Raw genomic sequence first — 22,466 nt, 5'->3', positions numbered from 1 at the left:
TAGAGTCTAATGAAACGGTTCAGATAAATCAGTCCATAATTGTTCGAGTGTGTGTGTGTGTGTGTGTGTGTGTGTGTGTGTGTGTGTGTGTGTGTGTGTGTGTGTGTGTGTGTGTGTGTGTGTGTGTGTGTGTGTGTGTGTGTGTGTGTGTGTGTGTGTGTGTACTATTTTGTCTCTCTCTCTCTCTCTCTCTCATTTCTCTCTCTATCCTCTCTCTCTCTCTCTCTCTCTCTCTCTCTCTCTCTCTCTCTCTCTCTCTCTCTCTCTCACACACACACACACACACACACAAACATTTATACTTCAAGAGCAGTTAGACCGACTGAACAAAAACTTGACTCAAAACAAATAAATTACCGCCTAATTATAAACCAACCAAGGGATACCGGAAGCCAATGTCTATTTAGTGAAATCTGAAAAAAAACCAGACGAAGGGAGCACAGTCTTGTGACTATCATGGTATTCATTACAAAGATGTTTCTGTACAAATAAAAAAACAGTTGTAAGTGGAGAAAACAAGTGGAAAGTAAAATCAGCTTTGTGGCATCCTTGGGCAGGAGAGGAGGAGTTACAAAGAGAAGGGCCACGGCTGGTTGGACGTTGATAATCCTTAACAAGACTATTAGAAAAAATATATCTTAAACTTTACCTAAACTACCTCCGTCCCCCAACCAGAAAAAAGAAGCATTAAACTCCACAATACACGTTATCAGATTAACAATGGTTGGGATCACATGCTGAGTCATAGCACGGACTGACCAAGAGTATTTGCATCTGCAGCACAAGAAACGACAGTATAAAACTATAAAAGGAATCCGAGGACGTTTCACATACGCAAGACGATTCAAGTGGTGTTAAGAAGCTGGCTCTGAACTCCTATAGTCATACGTTGTTATTGGATATATTTGTGTGAACCAAAGGAACATTTCATAAGTTGGTGACAAAAGGAACAGTTATAATCCTTGCTGTTCGACCTTAAACTTGAGTCTGATTCCAAACGAACACATTTCAAATCCCACACACACAAAAAATAATACTGTACCACTTGAGTTCTAAACACAACAAAAACTCGGTTGTCAATGTTATACATTAATGTCTCTTACGATTTTCATTGTGTACCTTCAACTTAGAGGCAGTGAGACTCAAGGCTTGCTCCACCAGTCACCGATGAAAGTGACTGGTTACACCACTATATTATCTGTGTGAGCTTTCTGATATAGATTGATAATGAACAACACGAAAGAAGAAAAAAAGATGATGAAAAATAAGAAAATTTAGAAGAAGAAGAAGAAGAAGAAGAAGAAGAAGAAGAAGAAGAAGAAGAAGAAGAAGAAGAAGAAGAAGAAGAAGAGAGGAGGAGGAGGAGGAGGAGGAGGAGGAGGAGGAGGGCCTGGTGAGCGGTGAACAACAAATGGTGGGTTCTGTCCGCCCCTCGGGGGCCGCCACACTCCCAGCCTCGCAACAGAGGGTGGAGGGGACCGGCTCACTGAAGCAAGTAGGACGACTTAGCAAATATTTGAACCCAAAAGGAGAAAACGTGCTGGCGGAGCAACAAACTAAATTAACTTATTTTTGGATGAAAGCCATTTATTTTTGTAGGAGTGAAAAAAATATCCCTTCATTTTGTTACGTCTACTTTCAATTTGATACGGTGACTAATAAGAACGTGAGCAATGGACAAAATAAGCATGAAAAGAGACTAGAGAGAAATAGTTGATAAGAAAGTCAGAAAGGAAGGAAAGACGAGATGAGAAAGGAGGAGGAGGAGGAGGAGGAGGAGGAGGAGGAGGAGGAGGAGAGAGAGAGAGAGAGAGGAAGAAGTGATTGGGAGATGGAGAAGGAATTAGTGATGTTACTCAATCCCATTTTCTGGCGAATCATGTAAGGATTTGGTGTCTTTAATCAGTTCATGCTAATTATGTAAGTCAGAGTACGAACACGATCACTTTACGTAACTCAAGAAAAATGTGCCTTTACATCCTGAGGGATACTCGATGTACTATTACCAAACTTGTATAGACGGACTTACATATTACAGTACACCTGCGAATATTACAGTGGTGAAATCTGGCACTTTCTTAACCATTGTCCGAGGCGACTTTCTCTCCATGTTCCACGCTGCTTCACCCCGCCCCTGGTTGAGTAGAGCTGCAAAATCATGTACCGTCATTTTCTGATTATATTTCGCAGCAAGAACCTACAACAAAAAGGCATGGCTAGCGTGTGTCTTGTATGTCTTAAGTTGCTTTCACTCGTAATGGATGAAGGTAATGCTGATGCGAATATTAGTATTTTTATTTACTTCACTATTAATATCACTACTTTTGTGCCGTCCAAGTTTTATTGTCCGAGGTTTGGAAGTACTGTAAAATAACGCGATGGACCTTAGCGATGGTTTAGTGGAAATTATCAAAGTTTTTCGCCCCTCGCCTACTCTGCTGATTGGTGTGTGTGTGTGTGTGTGTGTGTGTGTGTGTGTGTGTGTGTGTGTGTGTGTGTGTGTGTGTGTGTGTGTGTGTGTGTGTGTGTGTGTGTGTGTGTGTGTGTTCGGAAGTATCCAAGTATACCCATAGGTTCTGATATTGAAAATGAAGTAATAAAAATAGGCCAATCCCACATGGACGGTGAACTCGACAAATTATCAGGAATCGTAAAAATATTTCGGTATCATTCTACCTCTCCCTCCATTCTTCATCTTCCTCCTCCTCCTCCTTCTCCTCCTCCTGTCCTGGATGAGCGGAGAGAGGGAGGGAGGAGCGGAGGGACGGAGAGCTGGGGGAGAGAAAGGCACCATGATTGTAGGCGTGGTTTCCCTGACGTCACCGTGCGATCGATAATCACAAATATAGAGAACGGGAAGCACGTAGGCCTATCCCGGCACACTCTCTCAGACGCTAGGCCTCTCCGAAGCCTCCTTCTGATAGCAGGGATTACGGCTAAGACCTAACTTTTTCAGCGATGTTTTTCGTTGTAGTACGACTGGTGTCCATTTGGCTTATTGGATGAATGCCGATATTTGCTGATACGCGTGGTGAGTTTTGCTTTGAGTCTATTCTCGGAGGTTTATTGCAAAGTATGCGGCGGCAAAACCATTCTTGTACTGAGTGTCAACTGAATATAGACTTAGAAATGAAAATGCAATATAACATAGCTGACTTTTACGATCAATTAAGATTTTTTTACATGGACATTGTGAATTCTTCAGAATTTGTAGTGAAGCCTGTTTTGCACACTCATGTCATTGCAAAATCACAATTAACAAGAATAATTTAACAATCAAACTCTTAAGACATTTTACAGTAAAGAAAGTTATAATATGAAGTGGATTACCATTATACTGGTGGTCTATTGACGTGTTCTGTTGTATGTCTGTGCATGTGAGTATGTGAGTGACTAACGCGTCCCTGTTTTGGTTTCTGCAGGGTGTGAGCTCGATGCCGCCAGCGAGGACCCCGCCAGCACCCAAGGCCACCCCCGCTACTGCCCGCCGCCGCCACCCTAACTAGGACCCACGGTAAGCTGTCCTGGGTGTTGTCTCTTTGCCTGCCACTCGTGCATCTCACTGAACTTAATTGGTACCATGTTTTTCTAATGTAAGCATAAATACTCAATATCTTAAGTAATGTTGTTTCTTGAGGTATAACTAATACATATTCTTTAAGTACGTATCTTAGGGCGAGGTATCTAATTAACTTTGGTTGACGCTATTCCACTTTTTAGAGAGCCAGCACTTAAGTGGGCCTTCTTTTTAATCTTTTCCTTTTTTTTTTTTTGCCCTTGGCTGGCCCTCTTCTCTCCATTAGAAAAAAAAAAAAAAATACATTACTGGCTGTTCTTATTAGATGTGACTGACGGACATCTGAGCGAAACAAAGAGCCGATTTATCAAAGAAATTAATGTGTAGGTTTTTTAAGCATAAAACAAAAACTTTTTTTTTAAAGGAGACATTTCTGAGTAGAAAGGAAGGTTAGGCACCATGAACTGAATAAGGTAATCACTGAAAAAAATATGACAGCTATCTATAATAGGATGGAAGTAGAGATAATGGGTTCAAGCTTGAAAAATTAAGGTTTAAAAAGAAATGGGAAAGAAATGTATCTCAGAGTAGCTGATGAATGGAATGGACTCAGCTATCAGTTTGTTGGTGGTACGTCAATAGCGAGGTTTGGGACAAGAATAGACAAAGATATGACGGGAATGATAGGTGGAAGTAGGTAGGTATGTTCATACAGAGACTGCCATGTGTAAGATAGTGCGCCTATTGCAGCTTTCCTCATTTTCTTATGTTCTTAACAAAATCATTTAAAAAGATAGAATGAAAACATAAACGGAATATCTACACTGAAAATACATACTACATGAAATACTAGGAATAATACATGTAACAGATACACCTAAAAAATGAAAAAAAAAGAAAAGAAAAAAATATGAGTTTCCATTTTCCCTCTTCTCAATTTAATGCCTCAAACATCTGTGATCATGACACTGCACCTTCTCCTCACATAGACATCCTGGTACTAGCAGACCCAGCCAAGATAGCATCAATTTATCCCCTCTCCTGCACACCCCACACAGCACAGAGTGAGTCTTCGTGTCAAATCCGGGATTAACTGCTGCTCGCTCTTTCCTTATCTTTAGTTAGTCTTCAATACTTATACTTCGCACGTCTTCCACTCCGTCACTTCTTCCCTTAGGTGATTCATACCTCACTGAGTCATAACTATTCCTTCTCTCCCAGTAGCTGCAATTCTCTCTCTCTCTCTCTCTCTCTCTCTCTCTCTCTCTCTCTCTCTCTCTCTCTCTCTCTCTCTCTCTCTCTCACTGCTTTTACCTCTTACTCTTTATTCCTTCTTTTGATCTATTTCTGCCCAGGTCACCTTCTTTTATTTCCTTTATTTCTTTTACCTCTTTTCTTCATCTTGCCTTCCTATCCTACCAGCTTTTTTGTGTGACTACAATTTTCCTTACCCTTGTCATCCTTCTCCACTGGTGCTATTCCTTTCTGCCATTCCTCATCAGGTTCTTCATTCACACACCGTCTTTTTCCTTTCACTTCCCTTCACTATAAAAGTGTATGCATCTTTACTATTTGCACACATATACATACAGTACACACATGAATAAGTGCTGCTGATGTCGATGGTGGAAGTGTGTGTGTGTGTGTGTGTGTGTGTGTGTGTGTGTGTGTGTGTGTGTGTGCACCTGGTCATAGCCTGAGATATTTATGGGGCATAGGAAGTGTTAAGTCTGGGAATGAGTTACGTTGAATGTGGGTATAACTCTTGGTGTTGACATGGGTACGTGTTGGTGTTCATCATTGGTGCGATGAGTGTGTTGGGTGACTAACGATGACTTTGGGTGCACGGCTATGGATGATAATGAAGACAATAACTGATAACTGTCTTTTAACCCCTTCAGTACTTTTTATCTTGATTTTTGGATGCGATTAGACGATTTTATTTGCATTAGGAAGGGTCCATGGAAGTCAGAAGATTAATGGCCAGAGCCTTCACTATTTCAATCCCTCACATGAATTCTTGAAGTTGTAAAAAATCACCAAATAGTAAGGAGAATGAATATGGAAGCGCGTCCTGGTGCTGAAGTGGTTAATGGATATGTAATGGTGAGTGCGTTAACTGTGCATGTATGGCTATGAATAGTAAATGGAAGGACAGGTGTCTCTTTAATGGGTACGAATGAATGACAGAGAAAAAAGAACAAAAGGAATCTAATGATATGATAAAAAAAAAGTAGTATCTAATATAATACAAGTAGAAAAGTCCATGCCGATTGTGAATTTGAGAGAGAGAGAGAGAGAGAGAGAGAGAGAGAGAGAGAGAGAGAGAGAGAGAGAGAGAGAGAGAGAGAGAGAGAGTGTGAAAGTGTGTGTGTGTGTGTGTGTGTGTGTGTGTGTGTGTGTGTGTGTGTGTGTGTGTGTGTAATTCACTGTAATTCACTGTTTTTACAGTGAATTACACACACACACACACACACACACCCGGTAGCTCAGTGGTTAGAGCGCTGGCTTCACAAGCCAGAGGACCGTGGTTCGATTCCCCGGCCGGGTGGAGATATTTGGGTGTGTATCCTTTCATGTGTAGCCCCTGTTCACCTAGCAGTGAGTAGATACGGGATGTAAATCGAGGAGTTGTGACCTTGTTGTCCCGGTGTGTGGTGTGTGCCTGGTCTCAGGCCTATCCGAAGATCGGAAATAATGAGCTCTGAGCTCGTTCCGTAGGGTAACGTCTGGCTGTCTCGTCAGAGACTGCAGCAGATCAAACAGTGAAACACACACACACACACACAGACTCTCTCTCTGTGTGTGTGTGTGTGTGTGTGTGTGTGTGTGTAAAGGAACGCCAAATGGGGGATTGTGTAAGCAAAAACAATACTTCCTTTTCTTTTTTTTTTTTTACACTTTACTGTCGGTTGTATGACTCCACACTCTCTCTCTCTCTCTCTCTCTCTCTCTCTCTCTCTCTCTCTCTCTCTCATATCCGATGTGGGTATCTGCCTACGTGAGACCCATGACGCTGAACACTCTTGAAGGCAGGCAACCGCACAAGGACCGCAACCTCTGTGTGGGCTGTATTCATCCTTAGCTCTCTCTCTCTCTCTCTCTCTCTCTCTCTCTCTCTCTTTTAGTCGTCTCTTTTTCCTTTTTTTTCATTTAGTAACATTTATCTTTATTCTTCACTCGTTTTCCTCTTCCTATTTTCTTCCTAACAAGGTGACAACTTTTTATTTTTGTTAGTTTTCTTTATCTTGTTAAGTTGGCCCATACTCGTAACATATCTTTTCCTCAAGTGTGTGTGTGTGTGTGTGTGTGTGTGTGTGTGTGTGTGTGTGTGTGTGTGTGTGTGTGTGTGTGTGTGTGTGTGTGTTGTGTACATTTCTAGAGCGCAGGTTCTTCTCACATGATTTCGTCCTGTTTCATTTTAGTTTGGGTAACTCCTTCCTACCAATACCTAGCCCTTATTTTCTCTTTTTCTCTCCTTACTAATAATAATTTCTTGTATTGGATTTCCACTTGTGTGCTGAAAAGAGTCTCGACGTTTCCCTTTCTCGCATTTTGTCTCTCTTTCATTCGTTCGTCAGGAGTGTTCTTTCCCTCTTCCTCTTTCCTCCCAATTAGTCACCCTGTTGCCTTCCATCGCTTCCTGTCAAGATTTTTCCTCCTCCTCCTCCTCCTCCTCCTCCTCATCCTCCTCCTCCTCCTCCTCCTCCTCCTCCTCCTCCTCCTCCTCCTCCTCCCTCCAGTACCACCCGTTCTCTCTCCTCCACTGTTTACTTTTCCTCGTCTCTCTCTCTCTCTCTCTCTGTGTGTGTGTGTGTGTGTGTGTGTGTGTGTGTGTGTGTGTGTGTGTGTGTGTGTGTGTGTGTGTGTGTGTGTGTGTGTGTGTGTGTGTGTGTGTGTGTGTGTGTGTGTGTGTGTGTGTGTGTGTGTGTGTGTGTGTGTGTGTGTGTGTGTGTGTGTGTGTGTGTGTGTGTGTGTGTGTGTGTGTGTGTGTTATACTGTCGTTAGTTTCTGTGTCATTTCATTCATATATTTTCAATGGTAATTCTCAGCAGTACATATTTATCACAACCTATCTTTTTATTTATACATTCATTACGTCTCTCTCTCTCTCTCTCTCTCTCTCTCTCTCTCTCTCTCTCTCTCTCTCTCTCTCATTACGCTCATTAATCGATCTTACCCTTCCATAACTCCTTAAAATCGAACCGAACTCATTTTCCGAGTTCCCTCCCATCCCTTCATCCATCTCCTCTCCCTTCTTCCTTCCCTTCGTCCGTCCCTCCCTGCCTCCCTCCGTCACCCCCAAGAACCGGTCGATAATTTAACGTTGAGGGTCTACACTTTCGCTACTGCACGCCACAACGATAGCTGAGAGGGAGAGGAGAGGAGGGCTGAGGAGGAAGAGGAGGAGAGAGGGTAAAGGGAGTGAAGATGGGAGGACGGGTGAGGAAGACTAGGCACTAAATATTTGTAAGGAAAGCAGAAAACGACTTAATGACAGATAATAATGACTCGAAAATAAAGAAGTATATGTTCACGTTAACATAAACACAGGAATAAGTTTGATAAAGGCACCAAATGGGGGGAGAGAGAGAGAGAGAGAGAGAGAGAGAGAGAGAGAGAGAGAGAGAGAGAGAGAGAGAGAGAGAGAGAAAGGGACATCAAACGTGGAGCGAAAGGAAACAGAGAAGCATAAAGGAAAACGAGGAAGAGGAAGAGGGTGAGAGGGGAGACTATACCCAGAGGTGGTCTGAGGAAGGAGGTGGGGACGGATGCTTGAGCGCACTTCCTGAGGAGCTGAGGGAGACTTGTGGCGAGGAGTGTGTGGAGGGAAGTGTGACTGGTGACTGGGAGACTTGGAATTAGGAGCTCTCTTGATATCACCTACTTTTTTATTCTTTATGTTCCTTGTAAAATATAACGTGAATATCAATTATCTCTCTCTATCAGTTATTTTTCTTATATTTTTTTTTTTTCTCTATTTGTAATTTTTGGGCTATTCTCTCTCTCTCTCTCTCTCTCTCTCTCTCTCTCTCTCTCTCTCTCTCTCTCTCTCTCTCTCATTCTCGTACACACACAGTAGAGCCTGGTAACAGTGGCAACAATATTTCCATCAAGTGGTCCTCATAGGCAGGTCCTCGTATAGCAGTGAGCTAAACAGACACATCAACGCTTATTGGCGGTGGTGGTGTGAAAGCCGTGGTCTCTTTAACCCTGGGTGGCGGGTGGCCGGAGGTGTACTAGTGAGGCAGGTTTGGGCCGCCCGCACTCCCAGGGTGGTGGTTGTCGCGGGTCTGGTGGTGTCGGTGGGGTGGTTGACGGTCGGAGGGGCAGAGGAGGGGTGGACGGTGTTGTGATGAGTCTACCATCGGTGGTGCAGGACTCAGCAGGAGTGTGACTGGGACGCTACTGATCCTCAAGGTGTGATAATCGGATCTTCAAGATGCATGAATATATAATGTTCAGAGGATAGATAGAGGATGCTGCTTTGGGCGAGGGGAAAGAAACTATGGGACCGGGTATGCTCAGGAAAGGCAGAGGCGAGGCAGGGCTGGTGAGGGGAGCACAGAGTTTCTCAAGGCTTCAGTCGCTTTATTATTTTAATGAGACAAGATTACCAGCTTCTTGCAGGCTACAGGTGTCCTGTCAGTCACTAAGAACAGCACAGAGCCTTAATTACTACATCTAATAATTTGTGTGTTAGTGCTGGACCAAGCTGCCTCCCGGGTCGCAAGGGCAAAATGGGAGGAGCTAAAGCGTCACATGACCAGATCTATCCACTACTGTGTCGTGAGAGCGGGAGGTGGTGCCAGGGGAGGCGGAGCTCCTCTCTCTGGGCGGGACCACCAAACGCTCCGCCTCCTTTGGCAGAAAGAGCGGTGTCGAACTGAATCTCCAGATAGTGTTTGAGCTCGCCGCGGCCTCAACACACGCAGGCTGATTTTTTGCCGCGGCTCCAGCTCCCGTGCCTCGCGTGCTTCGTCCATGCGGCGGCCTTCTCAGTGCCACGCCAGCTAATGAGTGTGTGTTATTCTCTCTTCCCGATTGTGTGTGACTGTGCGGCACCCTGGCGACGGTGGACTCCATACCGTGGCGGCACCACCATGCAGTGGGCAGCGGCGAGGGAGGAGGACTAGACAGAATGAACGGATCACTGTATGAGGATACGGCCAGTACTCGAGGCCTGGAGCCCGCGGGCCAGACACCGCTGCACATCCCGGCCAAGAGAGTGGCCACCACGCTGGCCGTGTCCACCTATCCGCACCCGCCCGAGTGCCCCACGGGGCCAGACTCGGGCGCCGCGGCGGGTGTCATCAGGCACTCCCACTCAACACAGCCTTGGAACTACCAGCCAGACCACGCTGCGGCCACGGCTCCCTTCGACTCCCAATATGGCCAGACGTTCTACCGGGACGGCGTCACGCCCACTTACTACAATATTGCGGACTCCAGAATGGCTGACCGCAAGGCGCTGGCATTTTGGCCCAACAAATGCGAATACGCCCCTGGACCTTCCTCCATGGCGACGGAGTCCTGCCAGGCCTTCGCCGCCCAGACGTGGTGTAACTATCCTCCGTATGGGCGTGTGGGTCATGTTGACGCCCATGGACAGCCTGTGCCATACCTGACAGCGGCAGACGGTGCCCCTAAATCTGCTGTGGAGGCCGCGGCAGGATATCCCCACGACGGCTACCTGAGGAACTACCCCACAACCGAGAGCATGCCCCCGGCACCATATCCTCCAGGTATGTACCGCTCCGTAGGCTGTAGGAGCTTCTCTGGGTGAGCAGTGTTGTGGTGTCATCCTACTTTTAGGCATTGGCCGTGCCTCTGTTGGCTGGCTGGCTGGCGGCTCGGGAGTGTCCCGTCTGCCTGCACCTCGTAAACCTCACCTCCTGTCCCTAGTTACCTCACGCCTGCCATAAAACAACCACCACAATACTGCTGTCAGCCTTTCCGCCTTCTTGCTTATCATTTCACTTTCCGTTCACTCCTTTCAGCTGTCGGTAATAATCTACTTATCAGTCCTGAAAGTCAACCACCATCTGCTTCCTTAACTCCTCTCATGCAAAGATAGCGTCCTTCTCTCAACCCTCGATCAGAACACCACCACAGTCCTGGAAACGGCACCAAAACACACCCGCTCTCCGCTTCCCCTCTCTTCCCTCCTGCCTTCCCTCGACGCGTCATCTTGCTTTTTCCTCCATCGGGATTCTGACGCATCTCATCTCATGTTTTCCTTATGAGGCGATTCCATTAATTTGTTACGCTGTCATTGCCAAGTTGTTATTTGTTCCTCTTATTTTCACTGGAGTATAAAGGCACATGTGTCGGCACAGACGAGTCTTTTTGGCTGAGGTGACGTGCATGTTCTTATTGTTATTCCCAATGAACTGTCGTGCGTTAGGTGTTCTTAACTTCTTACATAATAACACTTGCTCTTGTCTGCTAGTTGCTCTGCTACTCATCTTCGAATTTAAAAGAATACTTAAATTCTCATCGAGTTAATATATTTTCATGACTTTTCAAGCTCGGTGTTGCCTAATTTACTTTACAATAACTGTAAATCTATATTGCGTCTTGCCTCAGCGATTTTTCATTTCTTTTTTCCCATTAAGTTGTCCGACTTTTTCCACCTTACGCCTTTCTCTTCTCTATTTTCACCACATTTTCCGGTTCCTCAGTACGAATTTCTTTTCAAATTTAGCAACCGTGTATATTTTTCTTTCTCGCTCAGCCTTTCTCACCTTCACGTCTCCATCCATCCCTACCTCCACCCTCCCCTCCCTTCCTCCTTCCCTCACCCCTCTCCCTCCGTCCATCCCACCTTGCCTCTCTCACCTTCTGCCTCCCCCTCCTCCCCCAACCTCTACCACTGTTGCCAATGCCAGAGGGTCATAAATTTCCCATGCTCATGATGTAACTCGTTCCGTTCCTCGTGGTGCTGTGGCATGCTGGTAACGATGTGTTGTCTCGAGGGATCATAAGGAATGCCTCCTCAAATATTTATCTACCTTGATGAGGAGAGGCGCAGTCCTGTCGAGGCTGCGGTGATGGAAGTGGCAACGACGTGAAGGGAGCCCGGCCTAACCTCGCTATTCAGGTGGAAAAATAGAGAGAGAAAGACGGTGACTGACGTGACGTTGTTCTCGCGTGGAGCACATTATTTTCTCAGTGAGTTCGTATGTAGTTCGCGTGGTACTTCAGGGTAAGGCTTTACGCTCCTCGTCTTCATGTGTCACGTCATCCTGTCTTCGCCTCAGTCAGGGATCGAACTGAGGACGAGCCAACCTGTTATTTGCCTCTATTTCCATCTTCTCATCCTGACGCTAATAAAGTCTGTCATTACTCAGATGGCGATTATAATTCCAATATTCTAAAGTTTTAAGGTGCAAGAAATCTAATCTTTACATCAATCAGGCCAATTACATTTACTTTAGCTTATTATTGCACGCGAGACATTTATTATAACAATTTAATGAAATATCGGTGCCAGTCTCTCTCTCTCTCTCTCTCTCTCTGAAGCCAGTGTAGTGAAGCGTCACACAGAAGCTTGAATAATGCATTTTAATCTGCATATACAAGCGATGGAGTGAAGCGAATACACTGAGTGACGCGATGGCTTTCATTCATAACAGAGACTTTTGCCTTGTCAGTGAATCCCTCGTTGGCACTACCTCGGATTGTGTCATATGGTGCACTTTTAATGGTCGTGGAGGGGTGCCAACCTGGGTGACACGAGGATGGAAAACAGTGCCAAAGGATCTCTGATGGCGGCATGCTGACTTGTGTGTGTGTGTGTGTGTGTGTGTGTGTGTGTGTGTGTGTGCGGATGATGTTACGATAATGGTAGTGGTAATGACAATGATAGGAAAATAGTACCGGTAGTAGAAGTAGTAGTAGTAGTAGTAGTAGTAGTAGTAGTAGTAGTAGTAGTAGTAGTAGTAGTAGTAGTAGTAGTAGTAGTAGTAGTAGTAGTAGTAGTAGTAGTAACAACATAAATAATAAAGTAATAGAAGTGGTAGTGATGATGATGATGATAATGATGATGATAATAATAATAATAAAAATAATAATAATAATAATAATAATGACAGTTATAGTATATTGACTGAATTATGGCACCAGACAAGGTCATATGGCGCCGTCCACAGACATACATAAATACACCTGTCTATACTTACTCAACCTATCTATCAATATACAGACAGACAAACACACAGACAGACAGATACAAGAACGAATAACACACAAAACTAGCACTTATAGAGAAGACCATAAACCAATAAGTACATTACATCTAACATTCCTTTTCATGTAAGATGGAAAAAAAAAAAAATGGCCAAGAGCAACAAAAACAAAACAAAAATAAATAAATAAAAAGGCCTACTTCGTTGCCAGTTGCCTTCCCCAAAAGCGAACATTTAACAACACTTACAATACAAGTAGCGAAACCTGCCGTGCCCTTCACCAGTCAAACCACGCGCAACTGAAACAAACAAGAGAAAACAAACTGAGATAATACATCCATTAAGCTTCGGTGTCTGATGATAAGCGAAGGCAGAGAGCGAGGGGCGAGGGAAGGAGTGAAGGGGTAGCCGAGAGTGAGAGTGAAAGAGAGGATGCGTTAGTGTGAGAGGCTGGTTAGCGCGGAGTCTGGCAAGGATGTTTGTTGTACGAAGCTGTTAAGGGAGAGTGGGTTAGCTGATGGCAGGGGGGACTAGGGTTGTGTCGAGATGAGCCGAGGGACGGGAGGGCAGGAGGTAGGAAGGAGGGAGGGCAGGCGGTAGAGTAGGGAATGGGAAGGAGGGATGGAAGGAGACGGGAAGAAGGGTAGTATACGAACATGAAGGGAACGTTGTGTAGACTTGGTATGGATTATATTCATTGTGTGTGTGTGTGTGTGTGTGTGTGTGTGTGTGTGTGTGTGTATAAGCAAGTATCCATGTTACAGTAATGAGATAAGGACAGAACAACTATTAATACAAAATACAATGGAATGTTCAAATGAAAGACAAACATGAGCGCTAAGCATTACAGAACCATAAGGGCGAGCACCGGCGTCCTTCAGCCTCCTTCCTTTCTCCCTCTGGCTCTCCTCCTCTTCTTCCCTATTTCCTTTATCACTTGCTTCCCATCCTCGTCTTCTCGAACTTCCTTTCCAACACGTCCTTCACCTCCTCCTCCTCCTCCTCCTCCTTCTCTACCTCCACTTCCCGTCTTCTCCATCCATCACCACCACCAAGGGGCAATCAGCTACCGGCGCGTGCTGACGAGATATTTATCAGTCCTTGAAGTGCTGACAGGAGCAGTAATTCATCACCTTTATTCTTGCTGACGAGAGCTGCGGTGGGGCTTGTAGCATCTGGTGAAACTATGGCAGACTCCCACCCTCCTTGCTAACGCCTGGCATCGTCTATCACACAGCTTACCCACGCGTTGAAATCTGCCACCACTAGACTGATTTGCCGCTAATGAGCTGCTCTTGGAGGAGTTATGTGGGCGAGCGTGGGAGTCTCGTGTGGGGTCGGAGGGGGTTCTCTCAGGTGGCTTGCAGAAGGAAAGAGGAAGTGCAAGTTGGTGTGTCGAGGTAATGCTTCGCTCAGCTTCCAATGACACATGGGAAATTAAAACCAAGGTGAGCGTGGCTTTCCTCGAGCCACTCTTACAAACACGTCGCCATAAGACAAGACCCAGTGCACTTACTGTTCACAATCTAACTTAATACAATAACACCATAACCACAAGCAGTTTCGGTTAACTTTACGTAACAAAGAAAAAAAATGCAGCACGTGTCTTCCATATACACAAACACAATCCATCCTTGCTTATCTCCGTGTCACCGGTTCCTGAAGTGAAAAAAAAAAACGATAAAAAAAACTCCATGCAGAACATCCTCACCTGACACTAATGATATAAATTATAGCGTAGGTGATTACTCGAATAAATATGTACAAAAAGTGGTGCAGCGAGGACATCCGCCACAAGTGTCCCCAACGGCGAGGCGCGGGTGGCTAACGGGACCCACCAAGCATAACCACGAGGCTCCGCTGCTTAACTCGACAGTGATTCAAGGCGAGGCTCACAAGAAGGAATAGGGAGAGAGAGAGAGAGAGAGAGAGAGAGAGAGAGAGAGAGAGAGAGAGAGAGAGAGAGAGAGAGAGAGAGAGAGAGAGAGAGAGAGAGAGAGAGAGAGAGAGAGAGAGAGAGAGAGAGAGAGAGAGAGAGAGAGAGAGAGAGAGAGAGAGAGAGAGAGAGAGAGAGAGACCTTGCTGGACCAGGGCTGACTCAGGAACGATTCATTGTGCAGCTTCCTGACGGAGGGGCTGACGGAGGCAATGAGGAAGTCAGGAAGTCAGTTCGGCCAAGGTCCAGGCCAGGATTTGAACGAGTCAGGAGATTTAGAGCCGATGAATGAGAGAGAGAGAGAGAGAGAGAGAGAGAGAGAGAGAGAGAGAGAGAGAGAGAGAGAGAGAGAGAGAGAGAGAGAACTATATATAAACCATGCGAAAAATAAACTGGCAATGATAATATACTAATAAAAAAAATAAGTTACAAGTTAATCATAAAGTCAGAAAAAAAACTGAGAGAGAGAGAGAGAGAGAGAGAGAGAGAGAGAGAGAGAGAGAGAGAGAGAGAGAGAGAGAGAGAGAGAGAGAGCAAACACACTGACAGCCACCCACACAGACAAGCCGACAGATAACAACGCGATGATACACAAACAAGCCTACAAGTTTAAGAAGCAACCAATTAAAGATAAATAGAAACCCGAGGATGACAAGCAGAATATGAAAAAAGCTATTGAGAGAAGAGGCAGATGAGGGATGGAGAAGAAGAAGAAGGAGGAGGAGGAGGAGGAGGGGAAGGAGGGGAGACCGGAAGTGAGTAAGGGCGAGGCAGAGAGCAACAAGGGAGGTAAAGACGCCGCTGCCATTTGAGAGAAAACTAACACCACAGCAATCAGACGCATTCCCTCTATCCTGATTCACCAAGGGAGGCAGATAGGGAGGAAAGGGGAGAGCCAGCAAGGGCGTGAGGAGGAAAGAGGAGAGAAGCAGCAAGGGCGGAGAGAGCAATTGGAGACATGAAAGGCGTAGGAAAAAAAATTAGGGAAGTGAAAGAGAGAGAGAGAGAGAGAGAGAGAGAGAGAGAGAGAGAGAGAGAGAGAGAGAGAGAGAGAGAGAGAGAGAGAGAGAGAGAGAATTTATTGCATAGGATGATACAATAGTAATAAAGGATGAAGAGAGTAAGGAAATCCAGCAGTAGACTGTAAAATAAAAGCAACGCCATTGAAAGCAGAGCGCTAAAAGTTGATAGAGGAAGGGAGACGAGTAAATCAAACAAGACACCAGGATAAAACTGCAACAGGAAAGACGAGGATAAAAAAGGAAATACCATCCAGAAATTACAGAAGCAAATTAACTTGTGAGAAGATTTACTGCCTAACGATAAATGCATAATAAAAAGAACATCGAAGCTGTGCACACATCATGGCGATTAATACGAAAATAGTACATATATACGAAAAGAACGAGTAGCAATAGGGAAATAGAAACACACTATATAAACACTGACAAAACAAGACTCTATTACAGGAACAGTAGATCACACACACACAGAGAGAGAGAGAGAGAGAGAGAGAGGAGGCGAGGCATTAAAGCTGCTTAAGAGGCTGTTTTTTTCGTTGTGTCAGAGGCTTCGTAGTGGGATAGTGAATGAACCCTGAAAGAATGGAATATGTGTAAGAGAGAGAGAGAGAGAGAGAGAGAGAGAGAGAGAGAGAGAGAGAGAGAGAGAGAGAGAGAGAGAGAGAGAGGTGTTGCCGTGTTGTGAAGCTGCTGACACAACATAACAAGATAGTGAGATGTCCAAGAGAAAGGAGGAGGAGGAGGAGGAGGAGGAGGAGGAGGAGGAGGAGGAGGAGGAGGATGGAATTAAGCAAATACAGTTGAGCCAGACGAGATAATAAGAGGGGTACGCTCGAGTGAGTTGTATTAACGTTATATTACATTGTTTACCCCTTGTGTGTGTGTGTGTGTGTGTGTGTGTGTGTGTGTGTGTGTGTGTGTGTGTGTGTGTGTGTGTGTGTGTGTGAGAGAGAGAGAGAGAGAGAGAGAGAGAGAGAGAGAGAGAGAGAGAGAGAGAGAGAGAGAGAGAGAGAGAGAGAGAGAGAGAGAGAGAGAGAGATAGTTGGTGGGTGTGTGGGTGAATATATTATTTTCCTTCTTTAACTGAAGTCCTCACACTACTTAAAACACACACGCACACACACACACAAACACACCCACCCACACACACACACACACCAGTCAAGTCTTCTTTTTATGTCTATACTCCACCACAAATACACGAAACAATAAATCACAATGAAAGCTCAAATGACACTCAAACAAACATAAATACATCCCATTTCAAGCGCGAAAAATTTAGAAGCACCACATGAGACTACATTACATTCCCTTCATGGGCAAAATGAAAACCTCTACCCCTCACAGCCTGCAAATCGACCTTCCCTTGACAAACTACTTTCACAGCTCGACAGGAATAAGACGAAAGATTGGCAGGCAGAGGCAAGTCAGTGGTGAGTGGACAGAAAGCAGGAGTCAGAAAAACGGGGTTGAGTGTGGCGTGGCGAGAGAGGGAGGAGGAGGGAGTGAGGGGTGAGGTGGCATCGAGATGGGGAGAAGGATGGGGAGGAAGGGTACGGGGAGTGTGGGTTTGAGGGGCAGTGTGGAAGGGGAGGAAGACAGGGAGGGGGAGGCGGTTAACTTGTGGCTGGTGACTGATGTTTGACGTCCTCTTCAAACTTGTGAGGAGGAGGAGGAGGAGGAGGAGGAGGAGGAGGAGGAGGAGGAGGAGGAGGAGGAGGAGGAGGTAGTGGTGGTGGTGGTGGTCGTGGTGGTGGTTGAGGCAAGCGTGTCTTCCTCATTCTCTCATCTCGTCTTCTCTTGAGGTTCTTATTTTTCCCGCGTTCTGCCACGTCTTGCCAGCCTCGCTTCCTCACCTCTGCTCTGGCTGGCTTCCAAATCATTAATCTAACCCTGAGATTTCTCGCGCTCGTCTCGTCTTTTTATTCTGTATCACGTTTCTCACACTTCATCACATCGATCTTTTCTTTGTTATCATTCCTATCCTCCGTCTATAGATCCCACTGATACTGTTGTGGCGAATCTATGTATGGATAATCTCTCTATGATACAAGACTATACTTCTGCCCTGGCAATGCTTCGATGACTTAGCTGTTCATGTATACGTGGCAAGAAGTGGCTCAAGAGAGAGAGAGAGAGAGAGAGAGAGAGAGAGAGAGAGAGAGAGAGAGAGAGAGAGAGAGAGAGAGAGAGAGAGAGAGAGAGAGAGAGAGAGATGGGCCATGTGTTAACCTTGTGAGCGATTGTATTTGTGCTCTCTCTCTCTCTCTCTCTCTCTCTCTGTGTTGGACGAGGAACACTGGTTTAGCTCTCTCTCTCTATCTCCTCCCACATTCCCTCCTGCCTCCCCCTTCCTCTCCCCTCTGTTTGTTTGCCTTCTTCCTCCTTCTCTCCGTACTACTTTTCTATACTTAGTTCCAGATCGCCATCATCAATCACCTGGTTAAACGCAGGTGCTCGGCTGGACGCTATCAGTGAGAGAGAGAGAGAGAGAGAGAGAGAGAGAGAGAGAGAGAGAGAGAGAGAGAGAGAGAGAGAGAGAGAGAGACGGAAGATGAGTAGGAAGAAGCGAAGTGATGAACATAGATCAAACTGGTTTCACGAATAAAATTGTCTCCTTCCTGTCGTGCCGGGTATGATCTATTTCCTCTCCTCTTCATCCCTCCTCCTCCTCCTCCTCCTCCTCCTCCTCCTATTACTCCCCTATTTCACCATGCACATATTTCTCACTCCGTTAAAATAATCGGGCACAACGACGCCCTCAGGCTGGCACGGCGGGGCAGGAGGCTGTCATAAGAGCGCCGAAGCTTTGCCACTCTTTATGTGTCGTAAATATTCGAGGCAAGTGCTGGTGGTGAGGGCCGCGTCGTCTTTCCTCGGTTTGAATTACATTGATCAGAGTGTCTGGAGGCAAGAGGTTCATTAAGATAGAGGTGGTGGTAGTGGTAGTGGTGGTGGTGGTGGTGGTGATTATGATGGTGTTGTACTGTTGTTTCTCTTGGCATATTTAGGATAGTAATGATCATTTCGTTAGTGATGGTGACTTGTTGAGTTAATATATTAGTGATGATAGTGATAGATAAAGTGAGTGATCATGAATTATAGTTCCGAATCTTGCTTGTAGTGGTGATTCTAGTTACCTCTTGGGATAATGGTGATAACGAGGCATGGTGATTCATATCTGGATGCAAATAAAGACACCAATAATGAGGTGATGAATTCATTGAGGTGTTGACAGAGAGACACTGGTGATATAAGGATGGTGAGGAGAATGATAGACAGTGGTGGTGACTTAACATTCTTGTGCCATAAATGGTGAGCCTAGTTTATCATGCCAGTGACTTATGTGGTGAGGATGATGAAAGAGCTTCGGATTAATTATAAGAAGGCTGAAGAGGAAGTGACGTTCAGAATAATGGTGAAGCTGAGGTGAATAGGATCAGGAGAGGAAGTACTGTTGGTGAGGAACAAAATACTGGGATTGGTGAAGCTAGAAATTCAGGTCAAGAGCATTTAAGTGGTGAAAGTTGGGAATACTGGTGACTAAGACAGGGAATAATTAAGTGACTGGTGACCGGGACAAGAAATACTGTTCAAGATGCTGATATTGGTGAAGAGAGAAACTGATGTGGAAAGCATTAGGAGGTGAAAGCTGAGTAACGGTGACAAATACTGGAAATGCTAATGGTGAATGGTGAAACTGGTAAATATGATACGATAAAAAGTCAGGTGGAAAATATTTAAGCGTTAAAAGCTGGAAGTAATGGTGACTGATACTGGGACAACTGATGCTAAAATGGTGAAACTGGTTAATATATGATAGAAATTCAGATGGAAAAATGAAAGTAATGGTGACTGATTCTGGATGTACTGATGGTGAATGGTGAGACTGGAGAACATGGTGAGGATGCAGGTACAAGGGCGGGGTACTGAGGTGAGTGTGTCGTGGTCATGGTCGTCCGTGTGCCAGATACACGTCAGCTTTCACACGTTCCTCCCGCGTCAAAGGAAGAAGTGCGAGGGTCAGCATGTGAGTGATGGACGTTTCGAAGTGTTGATGTTTGCCGTGTTAGTGCGAGTGACCCCGCGCCTCACCCTCGCTGGCTACTTACTGCTCGGGTCGCTGCCTGATTCCGAGGCTTAATGGGAAACATCCATGCTTATCTGAGTCTCCTTATATACACACGCAAATGCACACACGCACTCACTTATGGAGAAAAAAATCACTCATGCATATGCACTCCTTAATGGTATACACACACACACACACACACACACACACACACACACACACACACACACACACACACACACACACACACACACACACACACGGACACACGGAATATCACTAAATTTTTTCTTTATACATTCCTGATGATTTCATAAATATTCAATAATGCTGTTGAAAAAAAGGAAAGGAGTGAAAGGAGGAAAACCAAAAATTTCTAAAGATAATTCGTCGCTGAGTGCGCCAAACAACAGACTTTTGTTACTAAATTCACAATGAGCTGAACACAAACATAAAACACACAATTAAGAAAATGATTATATATTTTCTACCACTACTTATCATGGTATTCGTGGTGGTGGAGGCAGAGGGAGTGATGGTGGTGGTAGTGCTGGGGGTGGTGACTGAGGCGGGACAGGTAGTAAACACTCTCCAGGCACTAAACAAGCAATTGGCTGACGTTAAATGATCTAATTGTGTCGTTAGTGTCTCTCTCCCTTGACCTGACCATGATGGGACGCCGGGAGAGGAAGGGGAGGGAGGGAGATGATCCACTCTCCGTCCTTCACTATCACTTCTCTTCTTGCACTGTCATACACACACACACACACACACACACACACACACACACACACACACACACACACACAAGTGGCTGTTCACACATGTTTATCTACATGCACAAATTTAACACATTTAGCATTTAGCGCGCACGCATACACACACACACACACACACACACACACACACACACACACACACACACACACACACACACACACACACATAAACATATGTACTAGATCCATAATATGAAAACATTTTTTTTTATATACACGCGACCTTTAAGTTACATTTGAGCAAATATACACACACGTACACACACGCACACAGACGGAAAGGAAAGGAACACAGGCGTACACATCCTCGTCGGCCCCTTGACCGCCTCCCACCGCGCCGCTCAAGCGTTTATTTGTTTTTTCTCAGCGTGAAAATATTCCTCACCTCAAGCGGTAAAAGATCTCAATTCTCCGTCGCTACACACACACACACACACACACACACACACACACACACACACACACACACACACACACACACACACATGCATACACACACACACACACACACACATGCATACACACACACACACACACACACACACACACACACACACACACACAGCTCTCTCTCTCTCTCTCTCTCTCTCTCTCACCTCCGCCTTGTATCACTCTCACCAAGGACGGAAATTGCTAACTGAACGTTTGGACTCAAGCGTAAAGAAACAAACTATCGCCAGTGACGAGTGACTGAGGCAGTCCATAAAAGGGCTACTCGAAGAGCCTCCAGCTGGTCACTGTACTTCGTTTGGCTCTCTTAAACTTCGCTCATCACGTCACCACCTCCCACACCTTGCTTGGGGTTCGCAGGGCTCTGTTGATTTTCTTTATATGTTTTCAATGTTGACGTTGATGATGTTTTTATTTATGTGCCGTATACTTACATAATTTACGAATTTTTTTTTTTTTTTTTTTCCATGGTGTTATTTAGGGTAATATTTCACAGTGGACTCATTAAGTTTTATATTAGTTCACCTTACTTCTCTCTACAGCGTCCTTCATAAAACACTCAGCCTCATTACACATGCATAAGGTGGAAATCTATCACCTGTCACTATAAAAACAGCACTTCCGTGGTTGTTCCTTTATATTCAATTTACCAGTCATTATTTCCTCATTAAGATGGCATACTAATAGCTAAAATTATACTACCTAATCACTTAATAATAGAAAAAAATGAAGAGAATGCTCCCTCGTTGATTTGACTTTGAAATTATCTCCTGAGGAAGTGAGGAACAACTGTGCATTCCCCAAACAATCTGGTAATAGGATCCCAATTCATTTAACTATATTGCTAAAAGACTATATACAGTACTGGCAATCCAATACTCTTAAGAGAGGTGGATTAGAGTTACCACAGGAACGCTTACGCTCTCTCCCCTTCTCTCACTTACCTCCACCCTAATTTCTCTCTCTCTCTCTCTCTCTCTCTCTCTCTCTCTCTCTCTCTCTCTCTCTCTCTCTCTATCTATCTATCTATCTCTCTCTCTTTTAGAAGAACAACAACTACTCCTGCTACTACTACTACTACTACTACTATTTCTACTATTACCACCACCACCACCACTACTACTACTACTACTACTACTACTACTACTACTACTACTACTACTACTACTACTACTACTACTACTACTACTACTACCACTACTACTACTACTGCTACACCACCACCACACCACCACTACTACTACTACTACTACTACTACTACTACTACTACTACCACCACCACCACCACCACCACCACCACTACTACTACTACTACTACTACTACTACTACTACTACTACTACTACTACTACTACTACTGATACTACTGTTGCTGCTGCTACCTCCAAAAATTATTAAAATTCTCACCACCATCACCACCACAACTACTACTACTATACTCACAGCACAAGCAAACATTCAAGGCCGACTCCCTTCCTCCTCTCCTTCCCTCCCTCCTA

At 45.0% G+C, this 22,466-nt stretch overlaps 1 protein-coding gene across 6 annotated transcripts in view; it reads left to right on the top strand.

Moving 5' to 3' along the window:
* Nucleotides 1-22,466, top strand: part of LOC123499156 (homeobox protein abdominal-B-like) — a 237,806-nt gene that overhangs the window by 183,520 nt on the left and 31,820 nt on the right. For all 6 annotated transcript variants that reach the window (XM_045246839.1, XM_045246837.1, XM_045246838.1 and 3 more), the window contains 2 exons: nucleotides 3,423-3,514; nucleotides 9,628-10,263. In XM_045246839.1, the coding sequence (XP_045102774.1) occupies nucleotides 9,660-10,263 (604 nt within the window). In that variant the 5' untranslated portion in view covers nucleotides 3,423-3,514; nucleotides 9,628-9,659. The remainder of the gene's footprint in view (nucleotides 1-3,422; nucleotides 3,515-9,627; nucleotides 10,264-22,466) is intronic.

The sequence above is a fragment of the Portunus trituberculatus genome, chromosome 49 (genome assembly GCF_017591435.1).
Source record: "Portunus trituberculatus isolate SZX2019 chromosome 49, ASM1759143v1, whole genome shotgun sequence".
NCBI lineage: Eukaryota > Metazoa > Arthropoda > Malacostraca > Decapoda > Portunidae > Portunus > Portunus trituberculatus.
The sequence above is the reverse complement of the archived record's forward strand: the minus strand, read 5'-3'. Positions and strand labels throughout refer to the sequence as shown.